This window comes from Equus asinus, chromosome 8, assembly GCF_041296235.1.
Source record: "Equus asinus isolate D_3611 breed Donkey chromosome 8, EquAss-T2T_v2, whole genome shotgun sequence".
NCBI lineage: Eukaryota > Metazoa > Chordata > Mammalia > Perissodactyla > Equidae > Equus > Equus asinus.
Window position 1 is genome coordinate 79,427,731 of NC_091797.1, and position 19,385 is coordinate 79,447,115.

Here is a 19,385-nt window from a genome sequence, read left to right on the forward strand (position 1 = left end):
GACCTCACTTAGTTTATCGCCATCTGCCCCGGGGAGGAAGGGGCGCGTGGGCCGCTCTGGGCAGGCTCCCAAACAGCCCGCTGACCCCCCGTCTGCCGCCCAGGCATCCTTCATCTCCCCTAATCTAAACACCCACAGGCCCCGGGTGGTCCAGCCCCTCCCAGCTGGTGTGTGTCCTCAGCTGCAGCCAGCTTGCCAGAGGGAGAGCGGCATCCTGTTAACGCTTGAGCTGCTGCCCCACCTTCCTCCCTTGCTGTCCGGCCACCCCCACCCAGCATTTACTGAGCGCCAATTGTTTGCAGGCATCTGTGCATGAGATGGCAGAGGGTCTGCCCTGGCCTTCCTCTAAGGTCTCTGCCTCCTGGCCTAGGTCCCTCCCACCTCCCTGGGAGGCGGATGCTGTTGCTACTCCCGGTAAGCTGAAGCAGCTGGGTGCTCTGAGGAAGTGGGCTCTGGGCTGGCTAATTGGGTACTGGGAGAAGCAGCGGCTCTGGGCTCCTGTCTGGGCTCTGCTCTAAGCTGCTGTGTGAGCCTGAGCCTGTTTCTTACCCTCGCTGGGCCCTGTCTTCCCATATGTACACTCAGATTCCACGATTCCATTTGGCTCTGAAATGGGCCTTGCCAGCCCCTCCCGATCCTTCTCTCCCAGAATAGTGGAAGGAGAAGAGAAGGCTACCTTTAAGATGTTTCTTTAAACAATCTCTGGATTTATTCATTCATTCAAGCATTTATTGAGCACCTATTGTATGCCAGGCCCTGGATTGGGCAACTGGGATGTAAAGATGACTAGAATTCAAGCAGGCGACCCCTGCTTGAATAGATACCCTACTCCATGCCTTGCGCCCTGCCTGGGCTGAGGAGACCTCCTGGGGTCCCAGGTGGGCCTAGCTGAGGATTTGGGGCGCCCCAGGACTCACGTGTCCGGACCAGCGGCGCTCAGGGCCTTGATCTGTCTCCTCCCCTTCCTCCTTCCCCGCCCCCTCCCCCTTTCCTCCCCTGAGCGCGGCGGCTGCCGCCTCCCACCCGCGGGATCCCGGGGCCCGGCAGCGGCTCATGCGTCCGTCGGTCGGCGGACTAGTCTGTCCGCGCGCGGAAAGCCCAGTTTCCCAGCGCGGCGGCCGCCAGGCCTGGGAGGGAAAAGGCGCGGAGGCGGGACCGCGGCTCCCTCCCACTCCGGGGGGAGCCCAGGAGGCGGCGGAGCTGAAGCGCGAGCCGAGAAGGAGGCAGAGCAGAGGACAGGCGGTGAGAGCGCGGGGTGCTTGGGGACCCCACCCCCGGCTCCTGCAGGGGACCCACGCGCGCTTTGGGGAGGTCTGGGCTGCGGAAGGGGGGCCGTTACCCCAAGGGCAGGAGGCACCGATGATCCAGCTCCGGGCTTCACCTCCTCGGTGACGCGACCCCCGAGGGGCCTTGGGCCGCGCCTGCAGCGCCGCGCCGCGCATCCTCGCACATCCCCGCGCATCCCCGCGCACCCTGCATCCCCGGCCGGGCGCGGGCCTCGGGGGAGGGGAGCGCTTGGGGAGCCGAGGAGGGGGCTCCGCAGGTGAGGAGTCTCGGCAAATCGCGCCCCCAGCCCCAGCCCTCCCTTCGGGCCTGCCCCAGGGGAACGTGGCCGGCGACCCCCTTTAGCCCCCCTGGCGCCCCCCCCCCCACCGGTTCCCCATTGTTCTCAGCCTTTCGCTCTCCCGGGAAGGGGGAGGGGGTGCCGCGCTCTATTCTTAAAGGGCCCTCTCCCCTTCTTGTCTCCAGGCAGGTCGCAAGCACGAGTGGGGTGGGGCGTGCCCTCGGGCCCCCGCCCCCCTCGTCCCCTCGCCCAGCTCCAGAGCCGCAGCCCGGAGGTAGGCGCCGCACCCCTCCCCCGGGCGTTCTTCAGCCACCAGGCCTTCCAGGACGCCGTGGAGCGGGGACAGGGGGTACAGGGACGCCCCCTTCAGCAGGAGCCGTCGGTGGGGCGGACCCGAGACCAGGCAAGCAGCCCCACTGAAGCCAAGCTCAGGGTCTGGGACGCAATTGGGAGCGCGGAGGGCTGGCTGGGCGCTGCAGAGAGCAGGCTGGGGCCCGGCCTTCTGGGTGACAGGCCCTGGGCGCCGGAAGAAGGACGGGAGACCAGCAGGGAAGAGACGGGACCTAGAGTAGAGGCCGCTGCCTCACTCTCGCATCTGAGCCGAGGGAACCAAGGCACTTAGGGCACCGGTTCCCCCATCAGAAGGAAGCCTTGCTTTGCAGAGCAGCAGCTTTATCTGAGACCGTGCTGCCTGCCCGGAAGGGGTCCTTGGAGCTGGAACACTGCCCCACACGCCTTTAACTCAGGCCTCTGGGCCTCCAAGAGGACCAGGAGTTAGAAGGGAGGCTGGACAGTCCTTACTGCACCCCTAGGGAGAGAGGAAGTTCCCGCCTGCTCCCAGGCCCAGGAGGAGCTGGGCCCGTGGTCGTGGGGTCCTGGCCCCTGAGGCAACAGCGACCATGTCACGGCCAGGCCAGGGCATCATGATGCCCGGGAACGGGCTGGGCTTCCCACCGCAGAATGTGGCCCGGGTGGTGGTGTGGGAGTGGCTGAATGAGCACAGCCGCTGGCGGCCCTACACGGCCACCGTGTGCCACCACATCGAGAACGTGCTCAAGGAGGACGCCCGTGGTTCTGTGGTCCTGGGGCAGGTGGACGCCCAGCTGGTGCCCTACATCATCGACCTGCAGTCCATGCACCAGTTTCGCCAGGACACAGGTGAGCAGACTCACTATCCCTTGCCCCCCCACACACACACCTGCCGGGCCGGGCCAAGACACAGACGCTACCACCAGCACTGCCACACCACCACCTTTTCTGGTGGAATGCAGAAACGCCCCCACCACCCCTCGAGGGAGCCTGGAAATGCCAGAAGGTCCATCTGCCGATCTGACCTCCCTGCCCCCAAAAAGGGACAGCCTAGCCTAGTCCAGCTTAAGACTTGGGTTCCAGTCCAGCCTCTTAGATTAGTTGTAGGGCTATGCAAAAGTTATATCACCTCTCTGAACCTCAGTTTCCTCATCTGCAAAATGGTTGGATCGATGTCTCTCACAGTTGAAGGGCTTTCCATGTGCTTCCTCATTGGATTTTTTCCAATCACAGACAGTAAGTCTGAGTATTGTATTAATAGTAGTAGTCGTCCCATTTTGCAGATGAAGAAACTGAGTCTGAGTGATTTAAATCAGAACTGGAATTGAAGCCCAGGCAATTGAATTTCAGAGCCAGAGCTCTTGACTGGTGTCCTGTCCTGGCTCCAAGTGTTGGTGGTGTTGGGGTGGTGTGAAGACGGTGGTAATGATGAGGGGTTGGTGGTGTTGGGGTGATGTGATGGCAGTGGGTAAAGATGGGGGTGGAGGTTGGTGGTGTTGGGGTGATGTCATAGCGGTGGTGATGATGGGGGGCAGAGGTTAGTGGTGTTGGGGTGATGTGATGGCAGTGGTAATGATGGGGGGGTCAGTGGTGTTGGGGTGGTTTGATGGCGGTGGTGATGATGAGAGGTTGGTGGTGTTGGGGTGGTGTGATGGCGGTGGTAATGATTGGGGGTCAGTCGTGTTGGGGTGGTGTGATGGCGGTGGTAATGATGGGGGGGTCAGTGGTGTTGGGGTGGTGTGATGGCGGTGGTGATGATGAGAGGTTGGTGGTGTTGGGGTGGTGTGATGGCGGTGGTGATGATCAGGGCTGGCAGTGGGGTGGTCATGATGGAGGAGATGGTGGTGGTGATGTCAGTGGTAGTGTTGGTTGTGGAACTGGTGGTGGTGGTGTTGATGTCTGTGTTGGTGGTGCTCTTGGCAGTGGTGTGATGGGGTGGTCATGATGGAGGAGATGGTATTGGTGGTGATGTCACTGGTAGTGTTGGTTGTGGAACTGGTGGGGGTGGTGTTGATGTCTGTGTTGGAGGTGCTCTTGGCAGTGGTGTGATGGGGTGGTCATGATGGAGGAGATGGTATTGGTGGTGATGTCACTGGTAGTGTTGATTGTGGAACTGGTGGTGGTGGTGTTGATGGCTGTGTTGGTGGTGACTTGGCAGTGGTGTGATGGGGTGGTCATGATGGAGAGAATGAGGTTAGTGGCAGTCTTGGTGATCGTGTGATAGGTGCTGATGGTGATAAAAATGGGGAGGTCCACTCTCTGCATTTTTGCTCACCATCTGGGTGGACATCTCCCTGAGTCATTGTTCCTGGTGGTCTCTGTGACAAGCTTGGTGGGCAGTGGAGGATGGTGAGGTCCGGCCTCATGGAAGCTTTGGCATGAGTGACCCCAGGGACCAGCTGAGGAAGGTTGGGGCAGTTCCTGTGAACCCTTGGATGACAGAATGGCATGTGAGCCTCGGGGACAGCAGGACTCTTTCTCTCTAAAGTTGTGCCATCCAATATGGTAGCCACTAACCACATGCCACTATTTAAATTTATGTTGCTTAAAATTAAATAAAATTTAAAATTCAGTTCCTTGGTCCCACGAGCCACATTTCAAGTGCTCGGTAGCCCCCTGTGTCTCCTGGCTACAGTACTAGACAGGAGGGATCCAGAACACTGCTTTCACTGCAGAAGGTTCTAGTGGATAGCTCTACTCCAGAACGTTGGTTGGTGCCTACAGAGTGGTCACCAAGTGTGGAAACACAGGCGAGCTCGTAACAAGTGGTTTATGGATGTTACTCTTCAGTACCTCAATGTTTCCATAACTCCAGGCACTGACTGTGCTCACTGGTGGCCCCAGCCACTCATTCAGGCCATCACAGGACCATTTATGGATCTCCTGCTGTGGGTCAGCCCTGTGCTAAGCACAAGAATACTGCAAGGAGCAAGATGGGGTCTTCAGTAGACATCTACTACTGGACACCCTATGGTGGAGATCACAGTGTAGTGGGGGAGCAGGCAGGCACACAGCACACAGGTAACCAGTTGCAGGTCTGAGAACATGAGATAAACCTAGTCTAGGGGTGGTCACAGAAGGCTAATCTGAGGAAGTGAGGTTTGAACAGAAATCTGAAGAATGAGCGAGGGAGGCAGTGTTCCAGGCAGAGGGAGCAGCCTGTGCAAAGGCCCTGTGGTGGGAAGGAGCAGAGTTCATTCAAGTCTGTTATGTTTGCAGTGCAGTAAACAAGGGGAAGGCAGTACAGGATGAGGTTGGAGCAGGGACCAGACATACGGGCCTGGACGGCCAGGGAAAGGGCTTTGAATTTTATCCTGAGAGCAGAGGAAGTCACCCTCAAGTCCTCGTGCCCATTCTTCTAGAGAGGCACTGAGTCCCTGATGGAGAAATGAGACGTGCTAGGAGTCCTCTGCCCTGTTCTCTCTGTTTCATCCCAGAAGCTTCTCTGGTGGAGGGCGGGGTCTGACAGCGGGAGGAGGTCTTCTCCTTGGCCCCGTGTTTGGCATTCTGCAGGGTCAGAGCTGGTGCTGGGCCGGCTCATGGTCCTGAGAAGCAGGGACAGCCCCCCGCAAGGCTGCCAAGTTGGCCATTTCGCCTTTGGTTCCCCCCACACCTTTCAGGGCCCCATTTCTATTTCCAGCACCCCTACTTGGGTTCCTAGCACCCCCAAACTCCCTCTGCCCCCCTTCAGCAGGCCCCTTACTCTCAGTGGCACCCCTTTTGTCGTTCAGCCTCGCTGGAGCCCCCAGAAGTCAGTCACCTCCCCGCCCCCCTCCCCAGAGCTGCTCACACCTGCCCCCTGTTTGCTGGAAAAGGGAAAAATCCACTCTTCCCTCCACAGGCTCCTGGGAGGCTGCCAAGACCCCCAGCGAGGGAGGGGGGCCTGGAAACCCATGGCTGGCAGGGGACCTGGATGCCCGGAAAACTGCCGGACGCCTCCCCACCAGACCTGGCACAGGGTGCTGCCCCAGTGCTCCCAGGAGCAAACAATGTCAGGCAAGGATGCCTTGTCCTCACTGTTAATGGTCCAGGGAAGCGCCTTGGGCAGGTGTCCTCACCTCTTCAGGCCTCAGTTTCCACATCTATGAAATGCGCAAGAGCATTGCTTTGCTAGCAGGCTTGCCGGGTTGATGGAGAGAACCAAGCCTGTGATTTTATCCCACAGACCTTGGCTAATCAGCCACCGTGTGCCTAGCATGTGCTGAACACTGTGGCTGCACGAGAGATGAGTAGGAGGTCCTGAACCTTGAAAAGATTAGGGTTCTCACACACACACTAAAAACAACATAAGGTTGTAAACCCCAAAGCTCGCATCCATGCACTGAAATGAACACAGCTTCTATTGAGGTTTTTTTTTTTTTTTAAAGATGTTCTTTTTCCTTTTTCTCCCCAAAGTCCCCCCTCTCCATACATAGTCGTGTATTTTTAGTTGTGGGTCCTTCTAGTTGTGGCATGTGGGACGCTGCCTCAGCATGGCCTGATGAGCGGTGCCATGTCTGCGCCCAGGATTCGAACTGGTGAAACCCTGGGCTGCCAAAGCAAAGCGTGTGAACTTAACCACTCGGCCACGGGGCCGGCCCCCGATCGAGGTTTTCTGATTGTAAAATTCCCGATGAGTTCACTGAAGCTGAACTTTGATTTCTGGGGACGAGTAGCAGCGCGCGCCAGCTTTGCTAGTGCTCTGACACGGGAGCCGGCAGAGTTCCTGATAAGGTCGGAGAGTAAATATTTTAGCTTTTGTGGGCCCTGCAGTCTCTGGGGTAACTGCTCAGCTCTGCCGCTGCGTGTGAAAGAGCAGCCGCAGCCTTTATGTAAATGAATGTGGCCGTGTTCCCCTCAAACTCGTGGTGGCCACTGAAATTTGAATTTCATGTGATTTTCACAGGTCAGGAAATCTTCTTCTTTTTTATTTTTTCCAACCATTTAAAACTGTCAAAACCACTCTTAGCTCGTGAGCTCCGCGAAAGCAGGCGGCGGGCAAATTTGGCCCGTGGGCTGTAGTTCACCAACCCCTGCTCTGACATGTTCTTAACCTACCGGTGGGACAGGGCTGGTGCCACGGCACACCCAGCACGGGATATACAGAAATACACGCCTCGTGGCATGTGCCGAGATGCACACGCTTGTGCATACACACACAGCACCAACCGCTTGTACACAGCTGACACACAGATGCCCTGTCTGGCTGGGACCACAGGGGAGAGGCCAGGCCCGGTCCCGTGGGGGCTGCTGTTTGTTCAGCCAGTGCCCTCTCACCTCTCCCCTGCTGGGCTGTTTTCATCGCTCCCTGCAGGGGGTGAGGTTCCCTTTGAAGCCATGCAGGTCTGGAGCCCACGTGCAGGGGAATGCTGTGACCCTGGGCCACATGATGTCAGATCACGCCCTTCCTGGGCATGTGTGCAGCGACAGCCCTGGTGTCCTCCTTGCTGGGCCACGTGCTGTCCCCCTAAAGCTCTCCTCGGCTTCCTTTGTCTGCAGCCGGCCCTACCACAGGCGAACCAAGATTTCACAAATGGGAAAACTAAGGCTGAGGGGTTTGTGGGCACAGCAGCTGGTGGCGGAGCTGGCCCAGGATCTTGGGGGAAGCGGTTGGCTCCACCAGCAGTGGGGGAAAGATTTGGGAGCCGTTTTCTGCCCCCGTGCAAGGCCCCAACTATCCTGAGGGTCACTGGGGCAGTACCGGGGGGGCAGTGGCCTCCGAGGGCCTCGCCCAGACCTTGGATTTTCCATCTGGTCCCCACAGCTGGACAGGGATGTGACTTAGCCACTTCCTAAACAATTCCCAGATTCTTCCCGGGACTCACGTGGCTGGAGGCTGAGGGGAGGGCCACCTTTCTGACTGCCTGTTGTCACCCGTTCTCCTCTCCCTCTTCTGCTGGGGGCACTTATGGCAGCCTTGTGTCCATGCTGTAGATGGGACAGCTGAGGCTGGGGGAGGCCAGACTGGGGACCCTCCACGGCTGCTGTCCCCGAGGCTGGAAGCGTGGCTGTGCCTGGCTCCCAAGCTGGCGGGCTGGAATGACAGGTGGCAGATGGTCTCAGCATCTCCCAAGCCTACCTCATCCCTTCTGTGGGTCACTGGGGCTCCTTGGCCCTGGTCCCTGCCGCTTTGGGAAACGTCCTGTCTGAGGACATGCTTAAGCTATTGGAGACTGGGTGGGGCCACCCAGAGGGAGGAGCAGCCATCGACAGGGAAAGCACCACCAGAATTTAGACTCCTAAGCAGGTCATTGTTCAGATGGAGAGACGGAGGCCCAGAGAGGGTGAGTGACTTACCCAAGTTCACACAGTTAGTCCCAAGCTGGAACCCAGGCCTCTCAGACAGGTATCAGGGATGGAGAATAAGGTGACATTCAATGCCCCAGCTGAGAGGGACATTCAGTGCCCCTCTTCTCCTTAGAGAGCTCTGTTGGGGCTTGTTGTCAGGAACAACCTACGCAACCACAGAGGCCTCCAGGACCAGCTCCCTGGTTACAGGAGCCCTTGAGACGGTCTCCCAGCCAATCTTGGAGGTCCCTGAGGCTGAGCCTGACAACAGGGGCAAGAAGGACAATGTGCGTTTGGGTGGGGAGGGGTCCGTCCCATGGTGTCTGCAGGTCCACGTAATCCCTACCCAGGTCTCTCCCACTGCCACCTGTCACACTGCCAACATTTCCACCATTACAGTCTCACCCTTTTGGCCTCTGGCTGCTTGTCTGGCTCCAGGAGCCTCTCCTGATACCATAAATTCATCATCACTTTTGTTTGACAGTCAGTGCTGCCCACCTGGCTGGGTCCTGGGGACTCGGAGAGAAGGACAGGCCCCCTGCCAGACTGCTCTCGGAGTCTAGTGCAGGCAGAGGAGGGAACGGCTGTTGGACCTTCCAACTCAGACATGGATCTGAATTCCAGCTTGGCCCTTTACTGGCTGTGTGACCGTAGGCAAGCCCTTAACCTCTCAGAGCCACAGTTCCCTTCTCTGTAAAATGAGAACAAGAATAATCCCTTCCTGAGAGGGTCATGGTGAGGGTTAAATGAGACGATGTAGGTGAAAGCGTGGAGAATATCACTTTGCACCTGGTACTCCTGCTCAAAATGCCTCATAGGAGGGGTACAGGTTGCCTTCAGGTACAGGTGATGTGGGCAGTGTGTGCCTGGGGGCTCTGAGTAGGAGGGCTTCCTGGAGGAGGAGTCCTCTGAGAGTCTGTGTGGTTTGAGGAACACCTGCAGGTGGAGGAACCAGCATCGGCAAGGTCCTGGAGGAGATGCCCGGCCTGGGTGGAAAAGGGGGGCTGTGACAGAAGGGGGAGAGGTAGGAAGGGGGTGAGGGAGGTCTTTTGGGTCCCACCGGGCCTGGCTGGGCTGCCAGCTGCTCTCCTTTAGCGGCCAGGCCCCGGGGGACCCAGAGCCACGCTGCAGGACCAGCCTCATTAATCACGGGCCCTGGAGACCAGAGCTGGAGCAGGCTGGGCAGGGCCTGACGCAGGCACTTCCTTAATTCTGTCTGGGCTCCCTCCACCCGCCCAGAAGCATCACCCCATTTCACGCACAGCAAAGCTGAGGCTCAGAGGGTGGGGAGCCACCTGCCCGAGGTAGGAAGAGGTGGGCCTGAGATGCAGATCCAGGTCTGCAGCGCCCGCCCGCACCAGGCCCGGCGCCGCAGCACCTTGGACAGCGCCCGCGGGCGCCCGGCCCACTCCTGCGGGGGTGGGGGTGGGATCCTCCTCAGAGCCAGCCCCTTCTCTCTCCTCCTGTCCCCTGCCCCTCTTTGTCCCCTCTCCATCCTTTCCTGCTCTCTCCCAACCCGCCAGCCTCCTCGTTCGAAGGGAGCTGCAGACTCTGACCTAGAGATGAGAGAGGTGTGGGGCTGGAGTGGGGGAGGTGACCAGAGCTGTGGCAGGGGGAGGGGACCGGGAGGTGATGGACGCTGTGATTGGAGCTGCTAACAATAAGATGGAGTGAGGCGCGTGATAAAGGGGGCTGTGATGGGGAGGGTAATAGCGGCTGTCATGGGGGAGGGGATGGGGAGGCCGTGGGGCGCTGCGGGGACTGTGATGGAGGGGAGTGAAGAAGATAAGGAGTGAAGGGGCAGGCATGGGGAGGAGATGGGGCAGGACTGGTCACACTGGAGGAGCCCCTTCAGACTGTGGGCAGCGGGGTCCCTAGCTCTCTCCTCAGTGTGGGGTGGCCTTCCGAGGTCTCCCTGCTCCACGTCTGTGTCTCCTGGGCCCCCTCCTTCTGCTCACTCCTGCATCACACCCAGTGGTAGCCACTCCCCAGGACAGCCTCCAGGCCCCGAGACAGTCGCCCCCATGAGCCCACCCAGCCTCCTGGTTGACATGGACACCCACCCCCCACCAGCCCCTGGCTGCCCTTGGCTAATACCAGCCGAGAACATGGGGCCCCAAATCTGGAACTGGCTGCCTCAGGGAGCCTTGTTGGTGGGGCCCCAACCCCAGATTCCCTTCTCAGCAGCTCCCTGGTGATCGTGGGGGAGGGGGCTTGCGACTTTGAGTAAACCACACTCCCTACCTGAGCCTCAGTTTCCTTCTCTGTAATATGGGCCAACAGGACCTGTCTCACGGGATTGTGGTCAGTATCCATTCGTTCGTTCAGTCAGCAGGAATTTAAGGAGCACCTACTGTGTGCCAGACACTGTCCCAGGCAGTAGGAATGCCGCAATGAAAAGGACAGCACAGACGGCTGCCCTCAAGGCCCTTCTATCCGGTGGGGGGTGACGGGCCTGACCCAGGAGGCCAGACACTGAGGAGGTCCCGGGATGTGGGGCTGCTCCTGACCTTGGGGCTCCAGGAGCTGCCAGACTGGGGGCTGAGTCTCCCCTGGGTCCTGTGTGGCTGAGTCCTTGCTCTGCCACCCTGGCCAAGCACCTCTCCCTCTCTGGGCTTCTCCCATCGTCCCTCTGGAGCTGCTCCAGGCTGCCACCTCCACCTGCCTGGGCAATAGTGGCAGGCAGGTGACAAGCTACGGGAGGGAGGCTGGCACCAAGCCCTGGGTCCGAACGCCCTGAAATGCCGAACAAAGGACGAGGCAATCAAAGGAAGGAGGCAGCGCTGGCGGCCAGGACCGTCCTGCCAGCAGCCGCAGCGTAACCTCCTGTTCTCCTGATGACAGGCTGGGCCCTGCCTCCGCTGAGCTTTGTTCCCTTTCCCACTGACTGCAGGCAGAGCTCGCTGGGGAAGCATCAAGTTCACCTGAAATCACACCGTTCTGGAGCCCTCCCCCAACTGCTCTCTTCTGGGGAACAAAGGTCCATTCATGCCAAGGTGTTAGTCCCCTGGGACCATGGAAATGAGGGCCAAGGGGCTGGGGTCAGGAGCAGTCTCTGCTTTAGGTGACTTGGGCCAAGCCCCTTCCTCTCTCGCTGGGGCCCAGTTTCCCCATCTAGACAGAGGCCAAAAATTCAGATGCGCACAGGGCCTGGGCAGCTAATAGACACGTGTGCAGTGACTGCGAAGGCAGAGGTTTCAATGTTGTTCTCTAGTGCCTGGTACACAGTAGGTGCTCAGTAAATACTTGAAAACACGAATGAGGTGAGTGTGACTCAGCCTCTGCCAAGAAGTGGTGGCCACATCTTTGAATATTTTTGGGGACTTCTGAAATCCAGACTCGAGTGAGCACACCCCAATTTTTAAATGCCTGGTCATTGTATTTTTTGAATGCAAATAGCCTGTGACCTGAAACAACATCGCGTCCACCCCCAGCTCGCGGTCTCCAGCCTCGTCATTTGTAGACTCGGTTAGGTGTGTGTGTGGTCATTCATTCATTCATTCTTTTGTTCAGCTAGCATCTCCACGCCCTTGCCGCCCTGTGCTGCTGGCGGTGGAGGGCTGCTGAGGCAGCTGAAAGCCAGCCCACCCTCTGAGAGGCTTGCAGGCTGGAGGGGACACAGAGCCTCAGCGGGTAGTGAGGTGTGTGCGTTAACGGGGTATTGCAGGGGCAAGGTGTTCTGGGAGCCCCACGGAGGGAGTGCTTCTCCCTAAGGGTGGCAGAGGAGATTCCAAGAGGATAGTGCTTGAGCTGAACCATGCAGACTGCTTAGGAACTCAGCAGGGAGGAAAAGGGGTGGGTGAGAGGAAGGACATTCCAGACAGAGGGAACAGCATGTGTAAATACACAGAGGCACAACCATGCATGATGTGCTCAGAGGATAATTAGAGGTTTGGTGTGGTTAGAGTGTGAGGCTGTGCAGACAGCTTGTGATGGGCCCTAAAGATGAGCTAATGAGCTTAGACTGCTTCCTAAGGGCACTAGGGAGCTATTGATGGGTGTTGAGCAGAGGAGAGATGTGGTCAGACCTGAGTTTGCGAAAGATTCCTCTGGCTGCCCTGTGAGAATGCATTACAGGGTGGAAGCAGGGACACAGGGCAGAGGTTACTACAATAGTCTAGCACTAATGGTGGCTTGGACCAGGGTGGTGGCAGTGGTAGTGGGGAGAAGTTCAAATCTGGCTGGGTTAAATCCTGCCTTAGTGGCTTAGCAGCTGTGTGATTTGGGGCAAGTCACTTCACCTCTCTGTGCTTCAGCATTTGTACAAGGCCATGATGAGAAGGCTACCTGCTCTGTAGAGTGTCGTGTGGGTTAAGAGTTGGTGTCTGTAAAGCACCTAGAACAGTGCCTGGCACATAGTAGGCCCTCATGCGCGTTCACTGTGATGACGATGATGATGACCACTTCACAGATGAAGATGAAGAGGCTCGGCAGGGTCAGGTCAGTTGCCGAGGGCCACCTGGGGCCCCAGGAGATGGAGGACTGTGGCTCCTTCTGTTCTCTACCCCCCCATTCCCTGCTCTCAGCTGTTGCTGCTGGGCCAGGGCGTCTGAGCCCGAGTGTGTGGGGAGCCAGGTGACCGGGAAGCCCCCCACACCCGTAAGTGGGCACAGCCAGCTTCCAGCTGCGGCAGCCTCGGGGGCGAGGGCCTTTCAAAACCGATTTGAAGGTGGTAGGCTGTCCAAGTGCCACGCAGACCCTCGGCCTCCCCCAGGCGGACTGGAGAGCCCCTCACCTCCCCTCCGCTCCCCTCCTCTCCCCACTGCCCTGGCCTGGCTGCCAGCAGACCCTGGGGAGCCGGGCCAGCTTCAGACGTGCAGAAACCGCTAATGGGCCGCGGCGGCTTGACGAGTCCCCCGGGAGAGTTTGGAGGGAAACAGAACACGCCGGGAGTATTGATCACCGGCCGGGCGGGGGAGGCCCCACAGACCGCACTTCGAATCCCAGCCTGGCCACCACCCCAGCCGGCCCTCCCTGTCTTCCCAAGGAGCCTCAGTTTCCCCCTCTGCCAAATGGGGCTAACGACAGTGCACAAAACCCCCAGGGCCGTGGCGAGGCCGGACGATGCATTTGAGCCCTGAGCACAGCGGCTGACACAGTGGGGGCCTTCAGTAAATCAGGATGGTTGTCGCTGTTGCTGTCGGGGGGCTGGCCAGCCACGCAGATACTCAGCGGGGGTGAAGGGAGAGGGCCACTGTCCTGCAAGGTCACATGGCAGTCTGGGTTTGGACCTCAGCCGTGCCACTTACTCACTGTGTAACCTCCATGCCTCAGTTTCCTCCTCTGGAACGTGGGCTGGTGGGAGCAGAGCAGACCAGTAAAGGGAACGGCATGGAGCCAGGCGGCCTGGGAAGGTCACAGGCTAGACCCCTTACTCACAGATTCCCTTGGGGGTGTTCCTAACCCCTCTGTGCCTCCTTCCCCTCGCCTCTGAAATGGGGGTAACAGCCCAGCTCGCAGCACTGTTGTCAGGATTAAACGAGTGACATGAGCCCAGTCACGGAAGTGAGTTCTCTGAGTGTGAACGACTGTTGTGACCGTTACTTCTGGGTTAGGTGGGGATTCACTGAAGTCCTTCCCTGGGGCCCGGCATCCAGTGGGCGCTCAATTCATGCTCAACCCACTGCCCAGTCTGCAGTCACAGGCCTCAGCCTGCAGTGGCACTCCCCCCACCTGACAGGATGTCCCATGACTGCCTCCCACGGCCCCCCCTTCCTGTCAGGGTCTGGGTGCCCCCAAACTGAGGTCACTTCCCTCCAGGAAGCCACCCCCAGAGGGAGGGGCTCCCTGCTGGCCCTTTGGCTAGCCCGTCCCAGGGAGGAACCCTTTGGAGGCTGAGGGACAGGCAGGGGGGCTCAGGGGCCTCCCCTCTCTCTACAGAGTCAGCGTCTTCTTAAGGCCAAAAGCTGGGGACTGACACCCCCAAACACCCCACCTTCAGGCAGGGGGGTCATCAGGTCAAGATCACATTTCTCAGGGCAGAAACCTCTTACAGCAAAACAACTGAGGGCAAAGCTGAGGTAGTGAGTTCCCCGTCACTAGAGGTATCCTAGGCTGGGCTCCCGCTTGGCTGAGTTGAACCCCTTAGAACCAGTCAAACCTGGCCTTTCCTTTACTCTGTGAATGGAGCAGCATTCCCAGCCCTTCCAAGATGTCACCTCTCTGGCCTCAGTTGCCTCAACTGTAAAACGGGAATAATTCTGCTCCCTCCCTGGAAGGAATCATGTGAGGATAAAATGAGTTAGTGCACAGAAAGTGCTGAGCAGACCTCTGACACACAGTGAGTGCTCAATAAACCTTTGCTCTGTGGTCATTGCCATAGCTACTGTCTGTCCCCATTGTCCGTCCTCTCTGTTCCCGTCTCTTTGCCTCACTCTTTTTTCTGTTGTTTTTTGTTCTGTGTGTCTCTCCTCTCGTTCTGTCTCGGCCCCAGCATTTCCCATCTGGATCCTGACCCCACCCTGGCAGTCTCCCTGTGCCTCTCTCTCCCCCCGGCCCCCGTGTCTCCATCTCTCTCGTCTCTGCCCCAGGCATGAACTGGTCACTGGCTGCAGTGTGTGGCGGCCCCCACACCCGGTCTCGGGGGCCCAGCTCCTGCAATCCTCCCGCTGACATTTGGCCAGGGCCCCTTTCCCCTCAGTTCAGCTGGAACAAGATTGGAATTTTTCAGCCAGACATTCCTAAGAAACTAAGGGGGGTTGGGGGACGGACAACAAAAGGAGATGCACGAAAACCAGCTCAGAAGTGGGACGTGCCTGCCACAGGTTTCCAGCTGCTGTAGGGACCCAGACCCTCGTGGCCGGTGCAGCTGGGTGCCCGTGAGGCCGAGAGGGGAGCAGTCTGCTCAGGGACACCTGGTGGCGTGGGGCTTAAAGAAAGACCGGCCATGCCCCCAGGCCACCAGTCTGAGACCCATCCCATCCCCCAGGCTGAAGAACCTCCAGCCCCATCTTGGACCCATTGTTCTGGCCAAAAATCTAGGCCAAGGCCACGGAGGGGAGGGCAAGGCGCATTTCTGCGGCTGCTCTCTTGGAAATCTTGAGATCGCAGCCCAGGCAGGTCACCAGGGAACCAGAGGCCCCCTCAGCCTGGTCCATGGCCAGCGGGAGCGGGAGAGGCAGACCGATGGGCGGGCGGCAGGGGGGACGCTGCGGGGGGCCCAGCGGGGAGGACGGCAGCTGCCCTTGTTACTCCGGCTCTCGGGACGCCACTTTTAATAACCACCAGTGAACGGGCAGGGAAATCGATGCCTGTAAATAGAGCCCTGGAGAGAGGGACGCCTAAGCTGACCTGGCCCAGAAAACTCCCAGAGTCCTCAGGTGCAGAGCTGGCCAGGGCTGACCTTTGGAACCCTGGCCTCACCCCATCCCCGGGGCCCCATGTGGCCCTTGGCTCCTGCTCCTGTCTCCACTCCCTCTCCGTCGAGACCAACCTTTCCTCTTTCCTGAGTCCTCTGAGCCCTGAGCTGTGCCAAGTAGGTTACCCGTTTTAGCTGCAGACACCTCCTTTGTGCCAGGCCTTGTGCCCGCTGCTGGGAACACAGACGTGGATCCGACCTGGTCCTTGTCCTCCAGAAAGGCCTCAACCAGTGAGGGAGATTAAGAACAAAAACAAATAATTTAATGACAGGGCAAGGATAGACATGCAACAAAAAGCTGCATGTGCCAGCTGTAGCAACAGAACGGAAAAGCCCTTCCTGGAGGAGGCGGGCAGGTGGAGGGTTTTGTTGGATGAATAGGAGTTTGCCAAGTGAACAAGGGCTGCTAGAGAGTGAATGTGGGTAATGTGTGCAATAACAACAACCATCTTAGCTACCACTCCCTGAGCATTTGCTATAACTGAGGGCTCTGCTGAGCACCTGTGACGTGCATTATCGTACCTTGTCCCACAGCACTTCTTTGGGCTATGTATTAATACCCTTATTTGATAGAGGAGGACCCTGAGGCTGTATGTGGAGCCCCCTCCACCACTTCACCCTGCATCTCCCACCCCCGGCCCTGCCCTGCCCAATTCAGACTTGGCACCCGAGGGGGCTGAATGTGGCAGCTCCCCTCCCAGCCCTCCCACCAGGGTTACACCTTCCAGGAGCACAGTGCCCTAACCCCACGCAGAGGCTGATGGCGGCGCTTCAGACCTGAAGATCACCTATCAGGAGCCCTCACTGGGCAGATGGGGAAACTGAGGCCCTGAGAGGCGGAGGCGGCGCTCGGGAGCAGAGCGGGGACAGGATCCAGGATTTTCCCTTTAACAACCCCCTCTCGAGCCAGCCCTGGAAGAACACCGTAGTCAGGGAAAAATCAATGCGCACACACTCAATTAAAAGGACAGAGCAAGCATCCAAGGGGGCCGCCCCAGAGGCCCTGGGGACCTTTCCAGATGATTGGCTGGAACGTGATAGGAGCCCAGGGACCCCACCGCAGCCCCGCCTCCCTCGTGTCCACAGCTACTGCTCTGAGCCTCGACTCCCCCAGCTTTCAGCCCCCGGCTTTCAGCTCAGGGCAGTTGATGGGGCAGGGGTGGTCCAGGACCCTTGGGAATCTATCAGAGGAGAGAGCAGAGGACAAGCTCTGTCAGCCCTGGGTAGGGACCCAAGTTGGGGACAGTCAGATGGAGTCTGTGGTCGGGAGACAGCAGCCTGAGCCAGGTGGGGAGGAGGGGATGGATCCTCTGGAGGGAGCACAGTGGGGCCCCGCCCAACCCTGAGGGATGCCACTTAGCACTGCGGACCCCCTCCCCGTAGGGACAGCATCCTGCGTGCACCAGGCACTGTGGTGGGCGCTGGGGATCCTGCACAGAGCAAAGAAAGTATGAGGGTGGGGCCTGGCCCCGTGACCGAGTGATTAAGTTCGTGGCTCTGCTTCGTCAGCCCAGGGTTTCGCTGGTTCGAATCCTGGGCACAGACACGGCACCGCTCATCAAGCCATGCTAGGCGGCGTCCCACATGCCACACTAGAAGGACCCACAACTAAAATATACAACCATGTACTGGGGTGATTTGGGGAGAAAAAGCAGAAAGAAAAAAAAAAAAGCATGAGGGTTAATAGGTCGTATCAGGTAGTGCAGACTGCCAGGAAGAAAATAAGGCAGGGGGAGAGAACGGGGAAGTGAGGGCGGCCGTGTTAGAAGGGTGGTCTGGGAAGGTCTTTCCAAAGAGGTGACATTTGAACGAAGACCTGAAAGAAAGCGAGGTGGAAACTCCGAGAACATCTGGCAGTGGCTAGGTCATATTCCACGTGGGGGGAACAGCAAATGCAAAGCCCCTGAGGCTGGATAGTGCTTGGGATGTCTGAGGAACAGCAGGCAGGCCTGGGTGGCTGGAGTGGAGTGAGCGAGGGGGGCTTCGTAGACAGCGTGGGGTTTTGGCAGGGCATGGCCAGGATTTTGGCTTTTACTCCAAGTGAGCAGGGAGCCATGGGAGAATTGGGGGCAGGAGAAGGATGTAATCTGACTTGTGTTGAACAAGATCCCCCTGGCTGCCATGTGGGGAACAGACTAGAGAGGGCAAGGGCAGAAGCAGAGACCTGTCGTGAGTCTACTGCAATGGTCCGGGCAGGAGGGATACCGTGGTTTGGACCAGGTGGAATCAGTGCAGTGGGGAGAAGTGGGGAGATGTGGGATGGATCTGAAGGTAGAGGTGACTGGATTTACCGATAGACTGGAGCTGGGGTAAGAGGTAAGAAGTCAGGGATGAATCTGAGGTTTGGGGGATTTGGGGCCAAGCAGCTGAAAGGCTGGAGCTGCCAGTAACTGTGACGAGGAAGCCTTCAGGAGGATCAGGTCTGGGGTGGGGGGAGATCAGAGCCTCCACTAGCTGGATACACAAGTCTGGCTCTCAGGGGAGAGGAGGAGGCTGGAAATGACAGATTTTGGAATCATCAGAGACGAGACAGTATTTGTCTTGATGGGTCCTTTGAACCACCTCACTAGGAAGGTCCGCTCATGCTCATTTTAGAGATGAGAAAACTGAGGCTCAGAGACATTGAGTCACCTGACCGTGGTCACAGAGCTGCAAAGTCAAGCAATCAGGACTTGAATGAGGTCTGTGGGCCTCCCAGCGCGGATGCCCCACCCAGCCCCTGTGCTCTGTGGCTGGTGTCGCTGAATCTTCCTGGCAGCCCTGGCGGCGGCGGGGGGGTGGGGGTGGGGTCACGGATTAGCATCACCCTCATTTTCAAGATGGGGCCACCGAGACCTGGGGAGGCTGAAGGGACTTGCCCACAGTTGAGGAGCCGTCAAGGGTGCAGCCTTCCTGTAGATGTGCCTAGTAAACCCAGCGAGGGAATCCCCCCTACTCACCCCAGGCCCAGAGCAGACTAAAGGCTCTGAGAAGTCCTGCAGCCCGGACCTTGGGTTGTCTCTGCTTAACCCAGTGTCCCACGGATCCCTGCTCCCGGGAGCTTAGGGGAACACGGAGCAGGGCTGGGGAGCCGAACCCCAGTGCTCTCATCTTTAAAATGGGGGCATGAGGACCCCCCCCCGGCTGGGGTTACCATGTGTTGTGTTCATTTTGAGTGAACACTCAGCGTGCAGCCTTCAAAGAGCAGACAGCACGTTCGTCAAAGGAAGGAACGAAAACACAAACACGAGTGAGAAACAGATAAATGAGCGGAGGAAGGAATGGACCAGAGCAGGGAGAAACCAAAGCCACGGAGGAAGGAAAGAGTAACTCAACCCCACAGGGATCAGTGTCTGAATGAGTGAATTCATTTATGCATTCAATAGATATCTATTGAGCTCCTACTGTGTGCAGGCGCTGGGGATGCAGCAGCAAATAAAACTCCCTGCCTTGTGGGGGAGGAGACAGACAGAAAACAAGACAAATAGGTAGAATATCGAGAACAGGACGGGGGGGGGGGGGGGGGGGGGTGTTAATGGGATGGTTGTAAATGAGGGACTGACTGAATGCATGATGGCACAGAGAGAGCCCAGGAGGGGGCAGAGACGCAGGTCTGAACCACAAGCACCCAGATGACCGCAGGCCTGGGCGATGCACTGATGAGTTTGGGGATGAACAAATGAACCTGGGCTTGAATTAATAAACTGGTGAATGGCTTGATGAACGAGTGATGAGATGAGTAAACTAAGGAAGGAGTGAAGGACCGTGTGCCCCCCAGTGTCTGCGTGGTGTGGCCCCTGCTGGTCCCTGCCCCCTCCCCCCACGCGCTGGCTCTGCTCCCCCCACCTCATCTGAACAGCCCCCACCCTCTCGCTGCTCCCAGGGCCTGTGCCACACCTGCTTCGGGGC

General features: G+C 58.5%; 1 protein-coding gene across 3 annotated transcripts in view; it reads left to right on the plus strand.

Annotated features, from left to right (window-relative positions):
• Positions 1-277: 277 nt before the first annotated feature.
• The window catches only part of DTX1 (deltex E3 ubiquitin ligase 1), a 36,726-nt gene continuing 17,618 nt past the window's right edge, over positions 278-19,385 (plus strand). The window contains exons 1-4 of one of the 3 annotated variants that reach the window (XM_070516112.1): positions 278-414; positions 1,002-1,242; positions 1,750-1,838; positions 2,656-2,722. In XM_070516112.1, coding sequence (XP_070372213.1) covers positions 313-414; positions 1,002-1,242; positions 1,750-1,838; positions 2,656-2,722 — 499 coding nt within the window. In that variant the 5' untranslated portion in view covers positions 278-312. Of the gene's footprint in view, positions 415-1,001; positions 1,243-1,749; positions 1,968-2,329; positions 2,723-19,385 lie in introns of those variants that run through there. The other 2 variants (XM_070516111.1, XM_070516113.1) reach the window with 2 other exon arrangements.